This window comes from Cotesia typhae, unplaced genomic scaffold (genome assembly GCF_013202065.1).
Source record: "Cotesia typhae breed Kobodo isofemale line unplaced genomic scaffold, CoteBio_Ctyphae contig_28, whole genome shotgun sequence".
NCBI classification, from domain to species: domain Eukaryota; kingdom Metazoa; phylum Arthropoda; class Insecta; order Hymenoptera; family Braconidae; genus Cotesia; species Cotesia typhae.
The window spans coordinates 219,070-240,698 of record NW_027423736.1 but is presented as its reverse complement, the minus strand read 5'-3'; the positions used below and the strand labels follow the sequence as shown (position 1 = coordinate 240,698).

Genomic DNA, 21,629 nt, shown 5'->3' with positions numbered 1-21,629 from the left:
ATTATATTGCTTCTCTTTGGTACGACATGACTTCATAATGCCAATCGTTATCCAATTTTTACGCTGTTTTAATTTACGCTTGTTGGGTTTTGCTTTTACGTGAGCGTTTTTTATTAAGTTTTGTAGTTTAGTTATGAGACTGTCAGTAGCAATGCTTGGATCCTGTATATTTAATATTTCGTCCCAAACTACATTTTTACTATTATTTTCCAATAATTTATAACTTAGATAGCTCTTAGGTTCTTTGTTATTTACTAGTTTATACGTATTTAATGACAAAAACAAAATATAATGATCACCCTTGTGGAAATAATTCTCTGAAAAAACTCTTGAAAAGTCTTTATAACTCTGAATAAGACTTTTCGAAAGTCTTCACATCCCTAACTAAGTAAAGGAAAGACTTAATAAGTCTTCAAAACTCTGCAATACTCTTCAAAAGTCAAATTTTCCCTGCAATTTCGGAATTTCTCAAAGAGTTATTAAGACTTGATAAGACTTGTTCAGTTTTACAGGAAAAGAAGAAAATATTTCTTTTCAAAAAAATTACTTATCAGAATTAAATAAAACTATAAAAAAGAATTAATGCATGTTTTAAAAAAATTTTTTTTAAATAATATTTTCATCTTTTATGATTGTTATTTCAAATAATTGTCATTTTTTATTTGGGCACTTGTATTTGCAGCAATATTTTTTTTAACCAGTTGAGCATAATTTTTATCTGTTTCTTTATTCTTGGATTTAACTACAATCGCTGGAACTTTTTCAAACACTATTTCTTTCTTGTCTTCTTTTAAAATTTCCGTGTACGATTTACACTTGTTTACTTCTGCTTTATTTATTTCCAGTAATTCGGCCAATAGATTATTTTTAGATTTTAGTTCTTGATTTAATTCACGCAGCAGTTCAATTTCAACCTTGGCATTCAGAAGCTGTTTATCCTCATTGTTTCTCACTGTTTTATTAAGTATATCTTGAGAGTTTGGTGAATCAAGCATTACACTGCTGCTCAAGCATATTTTAAGATCTTCTTTTTCGTGTTGCTTTATATATGCTATTATTTTTCTTGAGTTTTCATCCAATGTAGCGTGGTCAATTGGGGTTATGTTTACATCACCATGATCCGGACACACAATTAATCGCTTACCCACGCAGAAACCTTTTTTAAATCTATTGAAGTCACTTTCATGGTACACACATTCACATATAATGCAAATTACAATTTTAGGAATTTTCATATTAGAATGACACTTAAAAGTTTCATCACTCTTATTACCAAGCTGCGCACTCGTCGCCATCTTGACATGACTGTAATATTAATAAATGTTTATTTATTAATAAATAACTGTAATTAATAAATATTTATTTAAAATCAAAAGCAAAAATAGCAATTTTCTTTCGACATTTTTTATGACCCGATAGCTAAAATAAATGATAATAATTCAAATCACTAAATAAATTAACGTTTTTAATATTTAAAAATATAAAAGATAATTATCAGCTGTAATAGAATTCGGTATGTTACAATCAACGTTATTATAATGTAATATAATTAATGCAAATTATTCATAAAGATCATTTTTGTTTATAAGCAATCTTCATATCATATGACATTACAAGTAAGACAAATTCACTCAACAAAATATTTGTTAACTATTATTAAATACTTATTAACTATTAATAAATAAACTTTCCCCTCAAATAAATATCTATTGAATGTTAAAAAATGTTTATTATAATTTAATAGATCAAACAATTGTCATCAAAAACCGGTGATGTTAGCCGAGTGGTCTAAGGCGCAAAACCTATAGAACACTCGGATTGTCTCAGCAGCCAGGCGTGGGTTCGAATCCCAAGCTGGTCTTAGAAACCATTTTGGTTGACCCTTGCCGTGTAGATTTAAGATTTTCATAACCCAAAAAGTCCCCAACGTACCATTCCCAACAGTTAAAGTCGGCAAAGGACCACCGCAGTTAAAACCGACTCTAAATAAAAAAAAAAAAAAAAAAAAAATTGTCATCAAACAAATTAAATTTCTAATAGTTAATAAATCGTTCTACCAGTTTACATGTCATTATATATAATTATTAAAAAATGCTGCATCTAATTATATATTATTATATCTTAATGAATGTAAGTTTAAAATTTACATTTGATGAGACATAATGATGTACATAGATTTACGTTTAATTATATATATGGTCCTATATCAATTAAATCTGATCAGATGTAATAATAATAATATGTAGATTTATACATAATCATATATAGCCCTAGATAACTCAGGTCTAATCAGATCTAATCGTGTATAGACTTATATAAAATATACATATAATATATTAGTCTATATATGATTATATAAAAATTTATGTATCAACATATGGTCATGTATAAATATTAGGGTGGGTCAAAAAAATCGAATAATTTATTTTTGATTTTATACTCTGAAAAATAGGTTCGTAGACACCTAAAAAGGATTCTCTCCAAGTATAAGCTCTTAATTATAACGGGAAGGTCCTCCGCTTTGCGGGTTTCTATTTTTTTCGAATAATCAGATAAAAAAATTTATATCTCGCTTCCAACTGCTTGGAAAAATATTCCGTGGCATAGATTTTGTGAGAAATTGAATGCTTTACAAAAAAGGTCTCTTATGACTTTTTCAAAAACTCAACCGATTAAAAGATATTCATAGTTGAAGTTTGGCTATTTTAAGGAAAATATTCGTTTTTATTATGAATTTTATAAGTCGATGAAAAAAATTATTTCGGATTGCGGAACTCATGATTTTGTAGGAAATTTACTGCTCTACAAAAATGGTCTCTTATGATTTTTTGATTAAGTGAAGCCGTTACGAGATATTCATCGTCAAACATTAACGAATATCAATATTTCCAGTTTTTGATCAATAATTCGATAAATTTTAATTTAAACTATGAGTTTCAGGAAAATTTACATAAATTTGAGTTTCGATCGATAAAGAAATGTTATAATAAGTTAGATAAAGAATTATTGGAATTATCATTGATTTTCCTTGGAGAAATGCCTCAAGAAAAGATTTCTTTCAAACGTCCTGGTGCTGTTCATCATGCTAGATGGATGGCTAAGGCCATTTATAGTTTGAAAATGTATCTATTCAGAGATGAATTCAAACTCTCTCAGAAAGAATTGCATGGTCTTCGTCATTTCTGTATTTTTATAGTCACATTGTATTTAAAAGCTTGGTTTTCATCAACTTCTGCAACAACTGCTGCTTATCATGACTTGCAGTTTATGAAAAATTTATTGGAGTACAAACATATGAATCCTTTGATTTCTTCAGCTACGTGTGAAAAAATGATTTCGCACTTATGGTATTTGAGCGATGAACTTGCCATTTTATCACTGTTTGACGATGGCGTTCCATTAGAAGTAAAAAAAGTATTGTTGAAGCTGTTAATACTCGTGAAGGTACAGATTCTAAAGCTAAAAGATTTGTAATTGCTAAAAAGATTTGAATTCATTGGCGCAGAGAACTCTGAGTGACTTTGTGTCTAAAAAGTCATTAAATCTTTTCAAAATCTTCGATCTACCGTATGACTTTCTTGATGTCGATGTTGAATTATGGCCTACTAATGAGAGTTATCTCGAAAATAAAGAATACTTTCAACAACTAAAAGTTGTCAATGATTCAGCAGAGCGAGCTGTTGCATTAGTCAGTGAATATAATCAATGCTTGACAAAAAATGAAGAACAATTCCAGTACTTATTGCAAGTTGTCAAAGAACATCAAAAAACATTCCCAAATTGTAATAAAAGAAATTATTTATAGTAATAGCGTACTATTATGTTAAAAATATGGACAATTATATTGCAATTGATAATTCAATAAAAAATTTATCTATAAAAAAGTTAAATACTGGTTGTTTCTCACTTGATTCAATACTTTTCATATTAAATTTGACAAATAAATATGTCATTCACTTCAAATTAAACTAATCATTGGCTATATGTCGAAAAAAATGCTCTAATTTCTTGTTTTAATGCAATCAAACAAGCTCAAGACTGAAAACAATATTAAAAAAATTGTTTATAACATTTCTTTATCGATCGAAACTCAAATTTATGTAAATTTTCCTGAAACTCATAGTTTAAATTAAAATTTATCGAATTATTGATCAAAAACTGGAAATATTGATATTCGTTAATGTTTGACGATGAATATCTCGTAACGGCTTCACTTAATCAAAAATCATAAGAGACCATTTTTGTAGAGCAGTAAATTTCCTACAAAATCATGAGTTCCGCAATCCGAAATAATTTTTTTCATCGACTTATAAAATTCATAATAAAAACGAATATTTTCCTTAAAATAGCCAAACTTCAACTATGAATATCTTTTAATCGGTTGAGTTTTTGAAAAAGTCATAAGAGACCTTTTTTGTAAAGCATTCAATTTCTCACAAAATCTATGCCACGGAATATTTTTCCAAGCAGTTGGAAGCGAGATATAAATTTTTTTATCTGATTATTCGAAAAAAATAGAAACCCGCAAAGCGGAGGACCTTCCCGTTATAATTAAGAGCTTATACTTGGAGAGAATTCTTTTTAGGTGTCTACGAACCTATTTTTCAGAGTATAAAGTCAAAAATAAATTATTCGATTTTTTTGACCCACCCTAATAAATATATATGATTAGGCAAATTCATTTTTTCCCGGGTTCATTATTTTCACCACTATATAATGCTATAACTCATGAATTAAAGATACTATCATCCGGACAACCCGCGTTATATCGTACACACACACACACACACACACACACACACACACACACACACACACACACACACACACACACACACACACACACACACACACACACACACACACATATATATATATATATATATATATATATATATATAGGGCATTCCATGCCAACTCAACTTACCGATGAACTTTGCACCACCGATTTCGCTGAAACTTGGGCATTTATTTCTACCCTTGAAAATAGGTTTCTGTGATTTATTACAAATTTTTTATTTAGGCGGTCACAAGATATAAATTTTTGGAAATTTCGGAGGCTTTTTCTTTCATAACTTGACAAGGAATTGTCCGATTTAGGTCTCTTTTTTCAAAATTTTTGTTTTTTCACGAACTTTATGAAAAATCTATGAAAAAAAAATTAGGAATACGGTAGACCCTGAAGGCCATCCGTGCAACTTCCCGCTAATTCCATGCCTAGGTGCATGAAACTGCGTGAATGATGTTTTTGAGCTCTTCGAGCTCAAAAATACAATTTATGTGTTATTTTGAGCTCTTCGAGCTTAAATGTCTGATAGAAGTATCATAGAACAATATTCTTTAAATTTTCAAACCGCACTAACTTTTCAATAAATCAACCGATTTTCACGCGGTTGGCAGAATTTGACGCAATTTTTTTAGTTTCATGATGAATCTTCAAGTTTGAATTGATAAAACTAGGAAATTTGGAGTAATTCCAAAAAAACACTGTTTTCGGTTTTCTTTTGTTCATGATATTTCTTGAACAAATTGACCAATTTTGACCGGCTTGACGGCGATCGACGTAATTTTTTCATGCTAATAGCTGATTAGTTTTTGAAATCGATCAGTGCAGCCGTTTAAAAGTTATTCCAAAAAATGTCGGAGTTATGTTAAAGAAACACTTGTTTCCAAATATTTCATCAAGAATATCTCTCGAACCAATCAACCGATTTCCCCGTTTTTGGCGGTGATCGACGCAATTTTTAAAGCTCTAAAATTATTCTACATCATCAAAAACGATCCGAAAAGAAATGAAGAAGTTATGTCAAAAAAACACTTTTTGCGATTTTCTTTCGTTGACGATATCTCTCGAACGAATGAACTGATTTTGGCCGGATTAGCGACAATCGGCGTGGTTTTTCAAGCTTAAGGGCGGATTAGTTTTTGAAGTTGATCGATAGAGCCGTTTAAAGGATATTCCAAAAAAACCACTTTCAAAAAAAATTTTTTTCTTATTTTTTTTGAGATTTTTCAAGATTTCTTAAAATCCATCGGTCCGAATCGGTCCAAATTTTCAGAAAATCTAAGTTTGAGGGAACTCTTTAGAACGCCGTTTAAATCGGTTCAGTCGTTCAAAAGTTATAAGCGAGTCACACACACACACACACACACACACACACACACACACATATATATATATATATATATATATATATATATATATATATATATATATATATATATATATATATATATATATATATATATATATATATATATATATATATATATATATATATATATATATATATATATATCTATATATATAGACATAGTGACAACATCGCGGGGGTAGCCAGGGAAGCTTACTGTGACCTTCAAACGTCGAGATCTGATGAAAACTCGATTTCTGCAAAACGGGGTAAAAACAATAACTTCCCGATTTTTGAAAATCTGAGATTTTTAGCGGGAAGTTAAAAATATTCATGATAGATTAGGTTGCTTTTTTTTTAATTTTCAAGTTAAAACCCGAATTTTAAGACTGTTTGTATCCTTCGATTTTTTTTTTAAATTCTCATAAATATCACTTCTTAAGAGACAAATTTTAAGTCTAGTCTCGTAATGGGATAATGATGCTTTAGTATTTTTTTAGAATTTTAAAGATTAATAATTTTGTTATTATTGATTTTTTTTTTTTAGTTGTATATTATTGAGGTCTTTACTTGATAAAATTTGAACAAAAATCATATACTAAGACAATAAACGATACAAATTTTATTTTCCAACGTAAATTTTATCAATACGTCTGAAAAGATTTATTTACTTCTTTTGGCGTTTGAATATTTTACAAGAATACGTTTGAATTAAGGAAGAAAACTGCACTGGAAATATTGTCGACTGATCATCATTCCAGTGAAAACCTGGCACTGCATTTTGAACAACGAATTTGTACCCGACTAGAAATTTTAATGTAAGACCTATTGGGTCCTCATTGGGCTGCCTAATAGGGACCCCAAATAGGGATGTCACGCAAAGTCCTATGTGGCCCTCATTGGACAATCCCTCTCAGGTCCCAATGGGGGAAACCCCATCAGAACCCAATCTAAATTTTTAAAGAAAAAATATTATGATCTTTGAAAAAATTAAAAATAATATCGGACTAGATACTCATGTTATGTTAATCATTAGACTATTTAATTTGAATTGAAACGAAATCACTGGTCGGAAAAATCCTTGTCGAGAGTTGGGCTCGAAGTTACGTCCTTAGGGTCCTTAGTCGTTCACGTTACCGCTGGTCCAAGCAGGAATGCTGATTAATTCAATCGGTTAACTGACACATTATTCATGCTATGTTCAAGCTTTTACAAATTGTTTTTTTTATTTATTCACTTTTCTGGCGTGAAAATACAATTTTTGTATAAATTAAATAGAAAATTTTAAAATAAAAAAAAAACTTGACTGAAAAATCCAAAAAAATTGAAAGAATCAAAAATAAAATTCCTTAAAACTGTCCGATTTGATTTGGGATCCTCTTTATGCTAATATAAAGAACTTTTATTTTCAAGATTAAAATTTTGTTGAAATGCATATTATTTAAAAAATTTTTTTATATGGATAAAAATTTAATTATGAAAAATACCGATAATGAAAATTTGTTTTCAATTAAAATTTCTTTTCATACTGAGAAAAAAAATTTGGAGTATGAATTTTGTTTCAGTAACATTAAAATGTATTTCAGTCTAAAAACTCAGTATTTGGATTTAATCAGCACAGAAAGAAAAATTTCTTGACTAGAGAACAAAATTCTTGGCTCAAGAAAATTTTTGGGTACCGGAAAGAAGACCGAAGCTTGTTGCTCGAAGTAAAATTTTTCTCGAAATTCTATTCTTGGTGGAAGTAATTTTTATTAATTCAAATCATCATAAATACTTGATACAAAAATTTTTATCGTTGATCAAGATTTTTAGATACCTTAGGGGAACAGCGCCACCTAATTTAGCTGAGAAAAAATCTTCCCATTTGACATGTTAATCAATAAAAATATTAATGAAAATTTACTTCTATCAAGAACTAAATTTTTTTGTAGCAAGAGGCAGAATTTTCTTAAAACAAGATTTTCTTGACTTAAATAAATTCTTTGGATCTAGATATGTATTTCTTGAAGCAAGGGAATTAATTTTGTTGGAATAAGTGAAAATTCTTGTGTCAAAAAAAAATTTTTTTTTCAATGTTGGATGAATTTTTCTCTAATTCTTTTCTATTCTCAACAAATAATTTTTATTTTTATTTCTAATTAATTTATGACAAATATATTCTAATAATATAAACTCACACATCTTTGGGCGATTAATTTTTTATATAAATAAACGACTGCCTAAATTTAAAGATTATTTCTTCATGTATCTATTCACAGTTTGGGTTAACCTAATTGGGTTCTACTACGAGCCCAGTTAGGAAAGCCCATTGATGCAATATTTACATTACGTTGAGAAAATCATCTTCGGTCCCATACAGGTCTCACTTGGGAGAACTTAGCAATTTTATTTTTATTTTTCGTTAGGTTATCCCTCTTAAGTTCCACTCAGGACCTTATTGGGAAAAACTTAATAAAAATTCTTGATTTTACGTTGGGATTTCCCAACTGAGGGCTAATTAGGCCCTTATAGGGATTTCCCCATTGGGCATGCCTCTTCGGGACCCAATCAGATCCAGATGTATACCCTGGGTAATCCCAAAGTAATTTCTAGTCGGGAGACTGAGCTTCGTAATACTAACTTTTACCGGCACATGCGCAGAAGTACTGAATTCTTCATTTTAATTAAAATACTAGAATACATTTTTTTTTTTAATTACAACTTTCAAAACATAAAATTAATAAATCATTTGATCTAAAATAATTTTATTAGTCACTTACCGATCACAAATACCATGGAAAAAATAATTTTTCCTCTTTTATTTTCACTCGAAGCATTTAATTTTCACGTTAGGATTGCCCACTGAGGCCCCACACAGATCCCAATCAGGAAAAAACTAACCAAAACAATTCTTTTTATCTTGGGCTTTCCCATTGAGGTCCAATGCAGAGCCCAATTGGGAATAACTGACCAAAACTTTTACTTTTTATCTTCGGTTTATCCATTGAGGCCCAATGCAGATCCCAATTGGGAAAAACTGGTTAAAATTTTTTACTGTTGTTTTGGGAATTCCCAATTACGTCCCACACAGAGCCTGAATGGGAAAAACTAATTACAAATTAATGAATTATTTCTGAGGATTTCCCAATTGGGAACTGATTGGGCCCTCATAGAAATTTCCCTATTGGGAATGCCTCCTTGGAACCCAATAGGGTCCAGATATATATTCTGGGTATTCCCGAAGTAATTTCTAATCGGGTAGTTTTCAGTAAAATTATAAACTACAAGAAATTCATCAGTTCTAAGAGACTAACAGATTTCATGAATCTTGCTTACGATTTCGCAATGAAAGCATGAAGCCAAAGTTCCGTAATTCTTCCGCAAAAATTATTGATAAATTCTGATGTTATCACTGTTAAAGTTTCAAGAGTTGTCCGTGGTTTTAAAATCCAACAATGATGCGTCAGTTCATTAATATTATTATCTTCAAAAACATCGTACAGATCAATTTTTGGACAATTTTTACATTTCCGGGAAAAAATGATCAGACCTGACCATGCCTGTTCATATATGATTAGGCCTAAAATTAGACATGATCATGCCTGTTCATATCTGAATACGCTCAGGCTTGGTCATACCTGTCCATGTTTGATCATGTCTGATTTCGCCTAGAAAAAGATTAAAACTTAAATGTTTTTTCCAGTCTGGAAAAAAAATTTTATAGAACTAAAAAATGTAGTTCTATTTTTAAAATTAATTTGTTTCGTATGAAGTATCAATTTCTATCCCTTTTTTAATTTCAGATGTACAATTTTCATTGAAAATATCGTCTTAAGCATAAAGTTTTTGATTTTTCATGCCAAAACGATGATTTTTAACTATGATTTTTGACACAATGACACAAAATTTTTCACTGTGTTCTAGAAAATACGCGAAAAACAAGATTTTTAGTAGAAGTTTGAGTTTGATTGCGTGCAAATACCAAAATATATCAGTTGATATCGATAGGTGATAAGTCCTTTCAAGGTGTCTGTTATTATTTTAAGGAAAATTTCACATAATTGATCACGAGCTTTGGATATTTATAAAATAAAAATCTTATGAGTCTGTTACTAAGTCGAATTTTTCGTTCGGTAAAACATCGCCAAATAAAAGGTTCTGGGCAGGCAGTCAGCAAAGAATGAGCTTGCTTTTCCCCATACATTAAAGACATCAGATCACTGTAAAAGTTTCCAGCAATAACTTTCTTCAAATTACAAGCTAACGTTTGAATAATTTTAGCACGACTTTGCAAAGAAACAAACGGCCAACCACCATAAAATAATTTAACTAAATTCTCATCGCCTTTGGAGAACCATTTAGCTCTTATGTATTTATTTATTTCAAGAGCGAATTCACGCCAATTGGCTTTATACATTTGAGGTTTTATTAGAAAATTATAAGAATTAATTGATAAGATAGCTTTATATTTATGCATGTACTTAATAACTATAAAGAAATTATTGCACAGACTAGTAGAGTAGTAGTTAGTTTTTTACATTTGATGTAAAGGAGGATAGTGAACCACCAAAGTAATCTTGTGACAGGGAAAACTGAACTTCCCATGGTCGTTATCGACCACCTTATTGACGCCACGATAAATAAGGGCTTTCCCTTACCGTTCGATTTTTGACAAGTAGTTCAGACTTGTCACCGGGCGTGCAAATCGAAAGTCCCCACTGCTGTCTCCGAAAACAAAGCGGGGTTGACAATAGGAAAGTTCGAGAACTTGGAGTTGAGGGATATAAAAAAGCCGGCAAAAGAAACATAGAGGCTTTTTGAGCCAGTGAGGCTTTTGACAAAACAAATAAGTCAGTATAGTGCTGTGTTGTGAATTCTGTCATCGAGATTTAGAACCATCAAGAAGAAAGTCAATGTATAACTCGGAATTTGGAAACCCTTTACTTGGAGTCAGATAGTTCATTGGAGACGAGAGAGAGATACCAACCAGCCGCTGATTTCGCCAGTTTCCACCAAGACATCAGTCGACGTTTGGAGAATTGAAAAAGTTAAGTCAGATAATATTATTACAATTATTTCAGACCAAGCTTGAATTTGTAAATTGAGAGGCCGAATTAACTATTATAAAATGTTGTCAATTAATGATCGTTATTGTCTCAGATGTCATTTTTAAATTAGTAGATTCTTTTGTACGTAAATTATTCATCAATGTCATTTATTTCGTTTGTTACAAGTCTTTTAGTTATGAGAAATTATTTACTTAAAATTATGTCGATAAAATTTGAAATACAAAGCAATTGTGTAAATTAGGATAGTCAAGATCATTCTAGAATATATGTTGTTTGAATATTTAATGAGGCTTGTTGAATTTGTAGAATTTGAAATTTGGAACTTTGTAAAATTAATTCTAGGCCATTGGGCTGAATTTACTCAATTTAGTAAATTTAGTGAATTAATTTATTGGAAAAATTGTTTAATGAATTTAATATAATATCCCTTGCGACTTTCAAATCATTCTGAAATCAGTCTGAAAAAATTCTGGAAACGTTATGGAATCATGATGGTTCCAGAGTGGTTTTGTGCCTATTTTCCAGCATGAAACCAGAGTGAACCCAGACTAAAGCCAGAGTGGAATCAAAGTAAACTCAGAATTAAATTAAAGTGGAACCAGAGTGAACCCAGACTAAAGCCAGAGTGGAATCAAATAAAAAACAACTGTTACGCTCGGGAATCGAATCTGGGACCTGACGCTTGAAAGACTAATTCTTTACCAGTTTACCGATGAGAATTACTTGAATATCAGGGTTTTTAACAACTACAAGTAATGCAAATCGTATACACGATCAATGCGTAATGAACAAAATTTTTTATTTCGTTTGTAAATTATTAATTATCAATATACACTGATAAAAAGATTTATTAACTATTAATAAATTAATTTATTCGAAGACAATTATTTAATTGGTTAAATTTTAATAATTTAAAATTAAAATAATTTAAAATTTAGCTCGATCAAATATTAAAAACAAATACATGTAAAGACATATAGTTATATATAAATTATATGAAATCATATATAGATTATATATGGTTCTATAGAATTATATATAATTTTTTTTTCCCGGGATCAAACTGATCCCTATGTGAATTTCTAGTATTTTCAAAATAAAATCTTTTTAAGTCATACAAAAATTCATAACATTTAAAAATTTTTAAATAGGGAACCAATTAATAATGTATAATACTAAATTCACCTGTTGACTTCATAATTTAATATAATAAAGATAAAAATAGACCTTTAACTAATTGAAAGTATTTTCAAATTACAAAATTTGTTCCCTGATAAAACGAAATGATTAGAAATGATTAAAAATTTTGAATCATTTTAAATCATTTTTAATCATAAGAATATGATTTGTAATGATTAAAAATTTTGAATCATTTTAAATCATTTTTAATCATAAGAATATGATTTGAAATGATTAGAAATTTTTAATCATTTCAAATGATCTTTATTTATAAATATATGATTGAAAATGATTTAAAACTATTAGAAATATTTCATCATTTTTAATTATAAAAATATGATTGAAAATGATGTGAAATAAATTAAAATTTTCATTCATTGTTAGGTCTAAAAAAATAATTCGATTTAGTTAAAAATATATAATTATTTCAAATCACAAAAAGTATTAATGAAAATTATCAGTAATTATTAAGCATATTCATAATACTTTCAAATACTTTAACAAATAATTTTTATTTATTTTTCACTTTCCGTTAAAAAAAATTGAAAATTTTTTAAATTCAGGTAATTATTGGTTCCATTCTCTTTTTTTTTTTTTTTTCGAAAATCTAGTTTTCAACGGATGTTGACGTTTTGAGGTCCAAGGAAGCTTCTTCAAAAATTTTAGCTATAATATCTGTATGTCTGTATGAATGTGTGTGTGTGTGTGTGTGTGTGTGTGTGTGTGTGTGTGTGTGTGTGTGTGTGTGTGTGTGTGTGTGTGTGTGTGTGTGTGTGTGTGTGTGTGTGTGTGTGTGTGTGTGTGTGTGTGTGTGTGTGTGTGTGTGTGTGTGTGTGTGTGTGTGTGTGTGTGTGTGTGTGTGTGTGTGTGTGTGTGTGTGTGTGTGTGTGTGTGTGTGTGTGTGTGTGTAGATGTGTGTAACCCGCTTATAACATTTGAACGGCTTGAGCGATCCAATAATAGTTGGCAGCATTCGAAAAGTCTTTGCTGAACTTAGATTTCCTGAGAATTTGAACCGATTCGGACCGATAGTTTTTGAAAAATCTCAAAAAAACGAAGAAAAAAAATTTTTTGAAATGTGATTTTTTTGTAATTATTTTTAAACGGCTCAATTGATCAAGTTCAAAAACTAAAGTTCAAAAACTAAAAAATCAAGTTCAATAACTTTAAAGCTTACAAGACCACGTCGATTGGGACCAATCTGGTCAAAATCAATCGATTCGTTCGGAAGATATCGTGAACCCAAGAAAATAAAAAAAAGTGTTTTTTTAACGTAACTCCGACATTTCTGATAGGATCGTCTTTGATGCAATGGAAAGATTTTTAGAACTCAAAAAACCGCGTCAATTGCCGCCAGGAACGTGAAAATCGGTTCATCCATTCAAAAGTTATCGCAATTTGAAAATTTATCAAATAGTGTTTTATTAAATTGCACTGTGAAATCAATAATGTTAAACATACATTTGAAAAGATGTTAACTTTACATTTTTTTAAATGCAAATATTACAGCTGGCAAAATATAATATCTACATGAAAAAAAAGCAAACTTTTTTTTAAATACTTTTTTTTAATCAGGGCATCCCGATGTTACAGGCATCGATACCTTTCATTCGAGTATCCACATCAATCTTTTACATATTTTATATATTTGTAAAAATTTTAACAATTTAAAATGTTACAAATCTTTTATTGTTAATTTCTTTTACTTTGAAATATAAAAAAACTCAATTTTGAATTTCTTAGTAAAAAAAAAAAAATATTCGTGTAGATTTTTCAATTTTCTAAACGAGTATTTTTCAAAATCTATCGGTCTGAATTGGTTCAAGCTTACAGTAAATTTGAGTTTAGTAAAGCCCTTTCGAATAGTTACCAAAATTATATAGGATGGTTCCCATGACAGTATAAGAATCATTCCTATAATTATCGGAACCATTCCATTATCATTATGGGAACCATTCCTATAGGTATTGGAATTGTCCCATAATTATGGTAACAGTTCTTATAATTATGGAAACAGTTCCCATAGTTTTCTTTCCGTGTAGAACAATCTTTACTATCGATTGATTATTGTAAGAATAACATTTATTATTTTGTGGATATTAAGTAAGTAACTAGTATTATTTTAATCTACTTATTTAGTAAATTTGACAGCTTATTCTTGTTAAAGTTATAAATCGAATTTTTGTAATTTTTACACTTTTATTTTTAAAAATTTTAGAGTTTTTTCTTGTAAAATTAACATTTTACTAATAATGTAAATTTTGCAGCTATATTACTGTAATTTTAACATATCATTTTTTTCCGTGGGCTGTCGGATTTTTGAGTTTGAACAGCTAAAAAACGTAATAATATATATATATATATGGGATGAGCGAAAAGTTGCAGTTGCAGGGATGGCCTCTAGGGTCGACCGTTTTCCATTTTTTTTATAATCAGTAAAAATTTTTTCGTGATTATTACAGAAATATATATAATTTTTTTTACTTGCGTGAGCGAAATTTTTTTTTTCAATGACTGATAAACCTTGAAGGCAAAGATACATTGTAAAAATACAAGGCAGGAATAGAAAAATAATAATTTTTCGGCCATTAATTCTGTTTAGAGTAAAATTAACAGTGAAGAAAATTCTATGTAGATTATGAACAACGATTACAAGTCGAAATATTTTAAATTCAGTCTTCACTCAGATATATTTCTAGCCGAGGAAAGTAATTTCCTAAGATTTCAAATAAAAATAAATAAATTTTCATAGTATTGTACACAATTCTAAAGCAGTTAAAATAATTTTAATATTGACCATGGATGATTTTATCAATTTATTTAATTTAATCGGAATTTCTGCAATACAAACAATTTACCATCGAAATTCTTAATACGAATAATGAAATTTTCAATAATAACGATTAAAAAAATTCTAACAGTATTTAACAATTAAAAATAATTTAAAACGATTAAAAGTTTTAATACTAACCGAATTATTTTCAATCATAAGTGGTCTCACAAATTCAGAAAATATTTTATGGTTAATAATGATTTATCATGATTTCAAATTATTAATAACAACAGAATCCTTTCAAATCATAATAAATAACGAAAATTCGAACGTTATTTGACGATTAAAAATGATTTGAAATGATTAAAAGTTTTTAATACTAATGAAATCATTTTCAATAATAACGAGTAAAAAAATTCTAACATAATTTAACAATTAAGAAGAATTTGAAATGATTAAAAAGTTTTAATACTAACCGAATCAATTTTAATCATAACTTGCGACAAAAATTTGAGTATTTTTTGATGATTTGAAATGATTTATAAAGATTAAAAATCTCTAATCATTTTTAATCATTTTATATCATGCTCTTATTCTATTATTAAGAATGATTATAATGATGATTATTGGTGAAATTTAGAAAATGATTTAGATTATATAAAATGATTGTAAATGATTTATTTTTTAATCATTTTTAATCATATCAAATCATTCTGTTTCATCAGGCTTTATTTGGATCAAAAAAATTTTTTATACTACTAAAACCCCGAATTTAAGTCATTTTTCACGGTTTTTTAAGGTTTTCTCGAAAATTTGAAGGTATACGGGTCAAACGGACCTCGGATTCGGATTGAGCGGGTCAAAATACATGAGAATATATGTGTCGCGTCCAATGCACAGACAACTTTTATTTTTTTGTGTGCCGGTGTATTATTAATCATACCAGGGGACAGGAATTCACAGAGTATTTTATGATAAGAAATGATTTGTTATGGTTAAAAATTTCAAATCATACTTGAATCATTTTTAATCATACCAGGGGACAGAAATCCACAGAGTATTTTATGATTAGAAATGATTTGTTAAGATTAAAAATTTCAAATCATACTTGAATCATTTTTAATCATACCAGGGGACAGAAATTCACAGAGTATTTTATGATTAGAAATGATTTGGTATGATTAAAATTTTTAAATCATACTTGAATCATTTTTAATCATACCAAGAGATAGAAATTCACAGAGTATTTTATGATTAGAAATGATTTGTTAAGATTAAAAATTTTAAATCATACTTGAATCATTTTTAATCATACCAGGGGACAGAAATTCACAGAGTATATTATGATTAGAAATGATTTGGTATGATTAAAATTTTTAAATCATACTTGAATCATTTTTAATCATACCATGGGACAGAAATTCACAGAGTATTTTATGATTAGAAATGATTTGGTATGATTAAAAATTTTGAATCATACTTGAATCATTTTTAATCATACCATGGGACAGAAATTCACAGAGTATTTTATAATTAGAAATGATTTGGTATGATTAAAAATTTTGAATCATACTTGAATCATTTTTAATCATACCAGGGGACAGAAATTCACAGAGTATTTTATGATTAGAAATGATTTAATATTATTAAAAATTTTTAATCATACCAAATCATTTCTTATCCTGTCAATAGATTTGTATTTAAAATGATTCATAATGATTAACTGTGAAATATCAGGTATGATTTAAATGATTTGGTACGATTAAAAATGATTAAAAAATTAATCATTTTGAATCATTTCAAATCATTTCGTTTTATCAGGGTTATCTCTTATTTTGTAGAATGAAATGGTTGTTAATTATGTAGTCGAAAAATGCTATATGATTATCAATTTATTAACCATTTGTCGTCTAACTGTTAATATAATTAGGTAAATTATAAAAACTCAATACACTACACTCGTGTTAAAGTTATCATAAATATACTAAGGACAAAATTGAGAATTATTCGAATTTACTCTGAAAAGCGCTAAACCCACGTTGAAAACATTTTCAAGACATTCTGAAAACACTCTAGTTTCATTTTGAATTTACTCTGAGATTACTCTGAATTCACTCTGAGATTACTCTGAATTCACTCTGGGATTACTGAATTCACTCTGGGATCATTCTGGATTCACTGTGATTTGACTCTGGAAAAAATGCACAAAACCACTCTGGATCCACACTGGTTTCAATATGATTTCACTCTGACTCTGAATACAGAGTGATTCCAGAGTGAGGTGAAGGTTGCAAGGGTAGTGAGTTAATAGAATAAATAAAATTTAGTTGAGAAATTTTGGTTGATAAATTTTGATAATGAATTAAATTAGTGAATTTGATATTTTGTATTAAAGAATTGTTAAGCGTAAAATTCCAGGAATTTAGATAATTAGTAATTCGGAGAAATTTGAGTAATTAGAAAAAAGTGGGTATTAAGTTAGCGTCCGGTGGACGATCGGTTGTATGGAATTTAGTGAGTTATTAAGAAACGTTGTATAGACGCCCGAGTCGGGGGTACAACGGATTAAGTTAGGAAACCGCTGCGTAGACGCCTGAGTCGGGGGCGCAGTCGGGAATAGGTAAATTGGTATTCCGTCGAGTTGACGAGGTAATTTTGGTATTTTATGGTATTCCGTCAGGTTGACGAGAAAATTTTCATATTTTAAGGTATTCCGTCGGAGTGACGAGGGATAAAGAAAATTGATATTTAGATATGTAAGATAATAGTCTTAACATTAAATATTTATTTGCCGGGACTAGGTGTTAAAAGATGGAGAAGACACAATTCGTGGTTATAGTCATATATTACAAATAAATCACAGTCATTCTTAGATTACAAAGTTGAGCATTAAATAAACTATGATCACTATGAGCACTTGAACAATTATTATAGCATTGAATTGCTATGCTGAGTTATGAGTACGAGCGAGTTGAGTTAATTGAGTTGTATTGATTAATGCATATTAATTAGACTGAGCATGAGTTGTAGAAAGTTGATCTTCAATTGAACTGTTAATTAACTTACAATGTAATTAACACTAGCAATTATGAGCGAGAAATATGAGTAATGTTGTAGAATTAGGTCACCAGACGATTAATTAATTACACTTAATTAATAGTCATAGTATGAGCGTATAAATTGGATTGACTGAGTGTAATGATTAATAGAGTGAATGAATGCAAGTGTAGTGAGAGTTTGAGCTTGAGTCTGGAGAGTTCACAGTAATGATTAATTGGATGAGCTGTATAAGTTAGAGTCACTGGATTATTAATCAATTAACAATACGATTAACCTTCACAGTGTGAGCGAATGAGCCTTAAAACTATAGAGCTTGATTGATTGCGTGGGTCTCTAGATGCAAGACAGAACACAAATTGTTGACCACAGAATGTACTAAATATAATGGTTGTAATAAAGATGAGTTCATGAAAGGCGTCACAAAACAAGGAATGAAATTATGACGCGACAATTCAAAGAGCGTGGATGATTATGAGTTTTATCTTTACACATGTTGAGTTCTTGAATCTGTAGATTCGTATTAATAAATGCACTTCACAGTTATTAATTAATATTGATTGCACTGAGTTGAATCACTTGATGATTTCTAACGATCTCTGATGAGTTTGATGAGTGAACTGAGAGGCCACCTCAGTTTAATCTCGGATGAGTATGAGTATTTGGTGACAATCTTTGAAGATCTGAACAGTATCTGGCCCTTAGAGCCTGTGTAAGTGTATATATAACAGTCACGACTGACCCCACCAAGCAACACCCGCAATGCGGCATTTTCCACATAATGGGGCATAAGATGATGAGTAGTGGTCTAATAATAGACTTGAAGTCATGACAATATATTTTGGTGATGTGTTGCTAGGCGAGAGTCAAAGGTGGCTGTTTTGCAATGATGTTATAAGACGGTATGAGTGTGTATGTGTCAGCATGGGGACGCCATGTGGTAATGAGTAAGAGTGAGATAGTAACATGAGTATAGGTTGGATCTGGTGTGATCACAGAGTACATTGAATATTGAATAAATCAATACCTGAGTTTGCGATGTTGATATTGAGCTTGAGAAAGGTCTTCTTGATTGAGTTGGGTTGATTGATGATCCTGGTTGCACTTGATGTTGAATTTGATGCACCAATATATATCACCACGTGGTTACTTGCACGTGTTTTGGAGATTTACTGCGCAACCGGGTTCGAGTTTATGTTGAGCACCTGAGGGCGCGTTTGTAGCAGCACCTCGGTCACTCTCAGCAAATTGCGGTAATTACAAATGTGTAATTCCGCAACAAGATAGTTGTAAGAATAATTGGCAAGGACCAGCGTAGGTGAGAGGTTCTCACAATTAAGTTAGTTTATAAGTTAAGTTGTTAAGTTTTGTAATATAATTGAATAAACCATTTTAATTGTTATAAATAATTTTTCTCAGTATTATTTACAGTCCTCTCGGACTTCTCACGACCCTATCTTTCCCCTCTCATGCTACCCCGGTTTCTGGGACACCGTGTCTAAAATCCCAGTGGCGCCCTTTCTAAGAAAGAAAGGGGTGACCAACTGGACCTGGGCGAAACACCCTGGTTACAATCTAACTCGGTACAGTGATCATTAACTAGATTCGCAATCCTGTTTAATGGTCCATGACATACGTAGCTTTTTGTAGTTTGTTTTGTGTACAGCAATCTTCGAGACCTTCGATCTGGTCTTGAGCAGATAAAACTGAACTGTTCTAAGATTTCAGGGAAATCGATAAATCCATTGATTGTTTTGTAGAAATGGATTAAGTCAGCACACTGTCTCCGACTCTGTAGACTATTTATTCTAAGTTGACTGTAAATATCATCAGTATTCCTTGAATGTAGACGGTATGCGATATATTTGCAGAGCTTGCGTTGGATTTTTTCTATTTTAGCTGTCATTTCGTTCGTAGCAGGAGACTATACTATTGACCCGTATTCAAGGATCGGCCTGACCAAGGAGTTGAAAAGATGAATTAGTGTGAGGTTATTTTTAAAATCTTCCCCGGATCTGAGGATGTACCCGAGGATTTTGTGAGCTTTCGTTCCGTATTAAATTACGTTCCGTAATTTCTGTTATAATACTATCCGGTGAAACTGCTATATCGAGTCCAGATCTAATTTTATTTTCAACTTCACTGATTCTTTTTTCCAATTGTCTAGTAGCTGTCTTACTCTGATCTGAGAATTTATTTAATTCCGACCTGATACCTTCTACACTTGACTCAAGGGATTTCATTCTGTGGGCAAAAGGTTCCAGATATTTCTGGAATAATTTCTCGATATATTTGGTTACCGTTTCTGGGCGTTTCCCTCACTCTTAGTGAAACGCCTTCTTTTACGTCTGATTTACACGCTCCCTACTCCGGTGCCACGCGGGTCACTTAGGGCCATTTCAGCGTTAAAGAGTTAACCGCGACAGGATCTTCTAATTTTAGAGCCTCGAATATTTCGTCAAGTCTGTGTGTGTGTGTATGTGTGTGGATGTATGTAAACCTCTCATAACTTTTGAACGGCTCGACCGATCAATTTCAAAAACTAATCAGCTCTTAACATCGAAAAATCACGTCGATCGCCACCAAGCCGGTCAAAATCGGTTGATTCATTCGTGAGTTATGGTTGACGAAAAAAATCGACAAAAAGTGTTTTTTTTTTCGGATTACACCAAAATTTCTGGTCTAATCAATTTGTGTTTGAAAGTATATCATAGAACTTGAAAAACTGCGTCGAATGCCGCTAACCGCGTAAAAATCGGTTCATTCATTCAAAAGTTATTGCGGTTTGAAAATTAAAAAAATAGTGATTTATTAAACTCCTATCAAACTTTGGAGCTCGAAAAGCTCAAAACTACACGAAAATTAGATTGTTGAGTTCGAAGAGCTCAAATAATAATAAGTGCAATTTCGAGCGCTTAATTACGAAAGTAACGGGAAGTTGCAGGGATGGCCTTCAGGGTCAACCGTTTTCCTAAGTTTTTTTCACATGTCTTAAAGTTATTTTAAATAAATGTATAAACATTCAAAGTTTTTTCTGGTTTTGTTTTTTTAAATATTTTCAAAATGACTTGATGGATTAACTCTTAAATCTAATCAGATCTAAGTTCTGATAAGCCCTTTCGAATGATGTTTCGTAACATTCAATCGGTTGATTCGTTTTTAAGAAACCGTACGACATAAAATTTATTTACTCACACACACACACACACACACACACACACACACACACACACACACACACACACACACACACACATGGCCAGACACCTTGGAGGAAATAGTCAGAATGGCTCCTGAAATCTGAAAACGTGAAGATCCGATGAAAAACCGACTTTCGAAAGTCGGGCCGAAATCAATAACTTCTTTTTAGTGGAAAATTTTCAATTTTCTAAGCAGAAAGTTAAACATTTATACCTTTATAAACAGTCCGAATAC

General features: G+C 30.4%; 3 protein-coding genes across 3 annotated transcripts in view; 1 reads left to right on the top strand and 2 right to left on the bottom strand.

Moving 5' to 3' along the window:
- The window catches only part of LOC141525893 (uncharacterized), a 56,264-nt gene that overhangs the window by 16,347 nt on the left and 18,288 nt on the right, over positions 1 to 21,629 (bottom strand). The window lies entirely within an intron of this gene.
- The window catches only part of LOC141525929 (uncharacterized), a 37,694-nt gene that overhangs the window by 9,219 nt on the left and 6,846 nt on the right, over positions 1 to 21,629 (top strand). The gene's annotated exons all lie outside the window — the stretch shown is intronic.
- On the bottom strand, positions 568 to 1,948 carry LOC141525936 (uncharacterized). The gene is made up of 2 exons (XM_074240640.1): positions 1,933 to 1,948; positions 568 to 1,305 (listed from the first exon to the last, which is right to left on the bottom strand). Exon 2 carries the CDS (start codon positions 1,293 to 1,295, stop codon positions 636 to 638), a length of 660 nt encoding a protein of 219 aa, XP_074096741.1. The 5' UTR covers positions 1,296 to 1,305; positions 1,933 to 1,948; the 3' UTR covers positions 568 to 635.

Bases quoted from the DNA above. Each gene is read 5' to 3' on its own strand.
- LOC141525936 (XM_074240640.1), bottom strand. From the start codon at position 1,295: ATGGCGACGAGTGCGCAGCTTGGTAATAAGAGTGATGAAACTTTTAAG.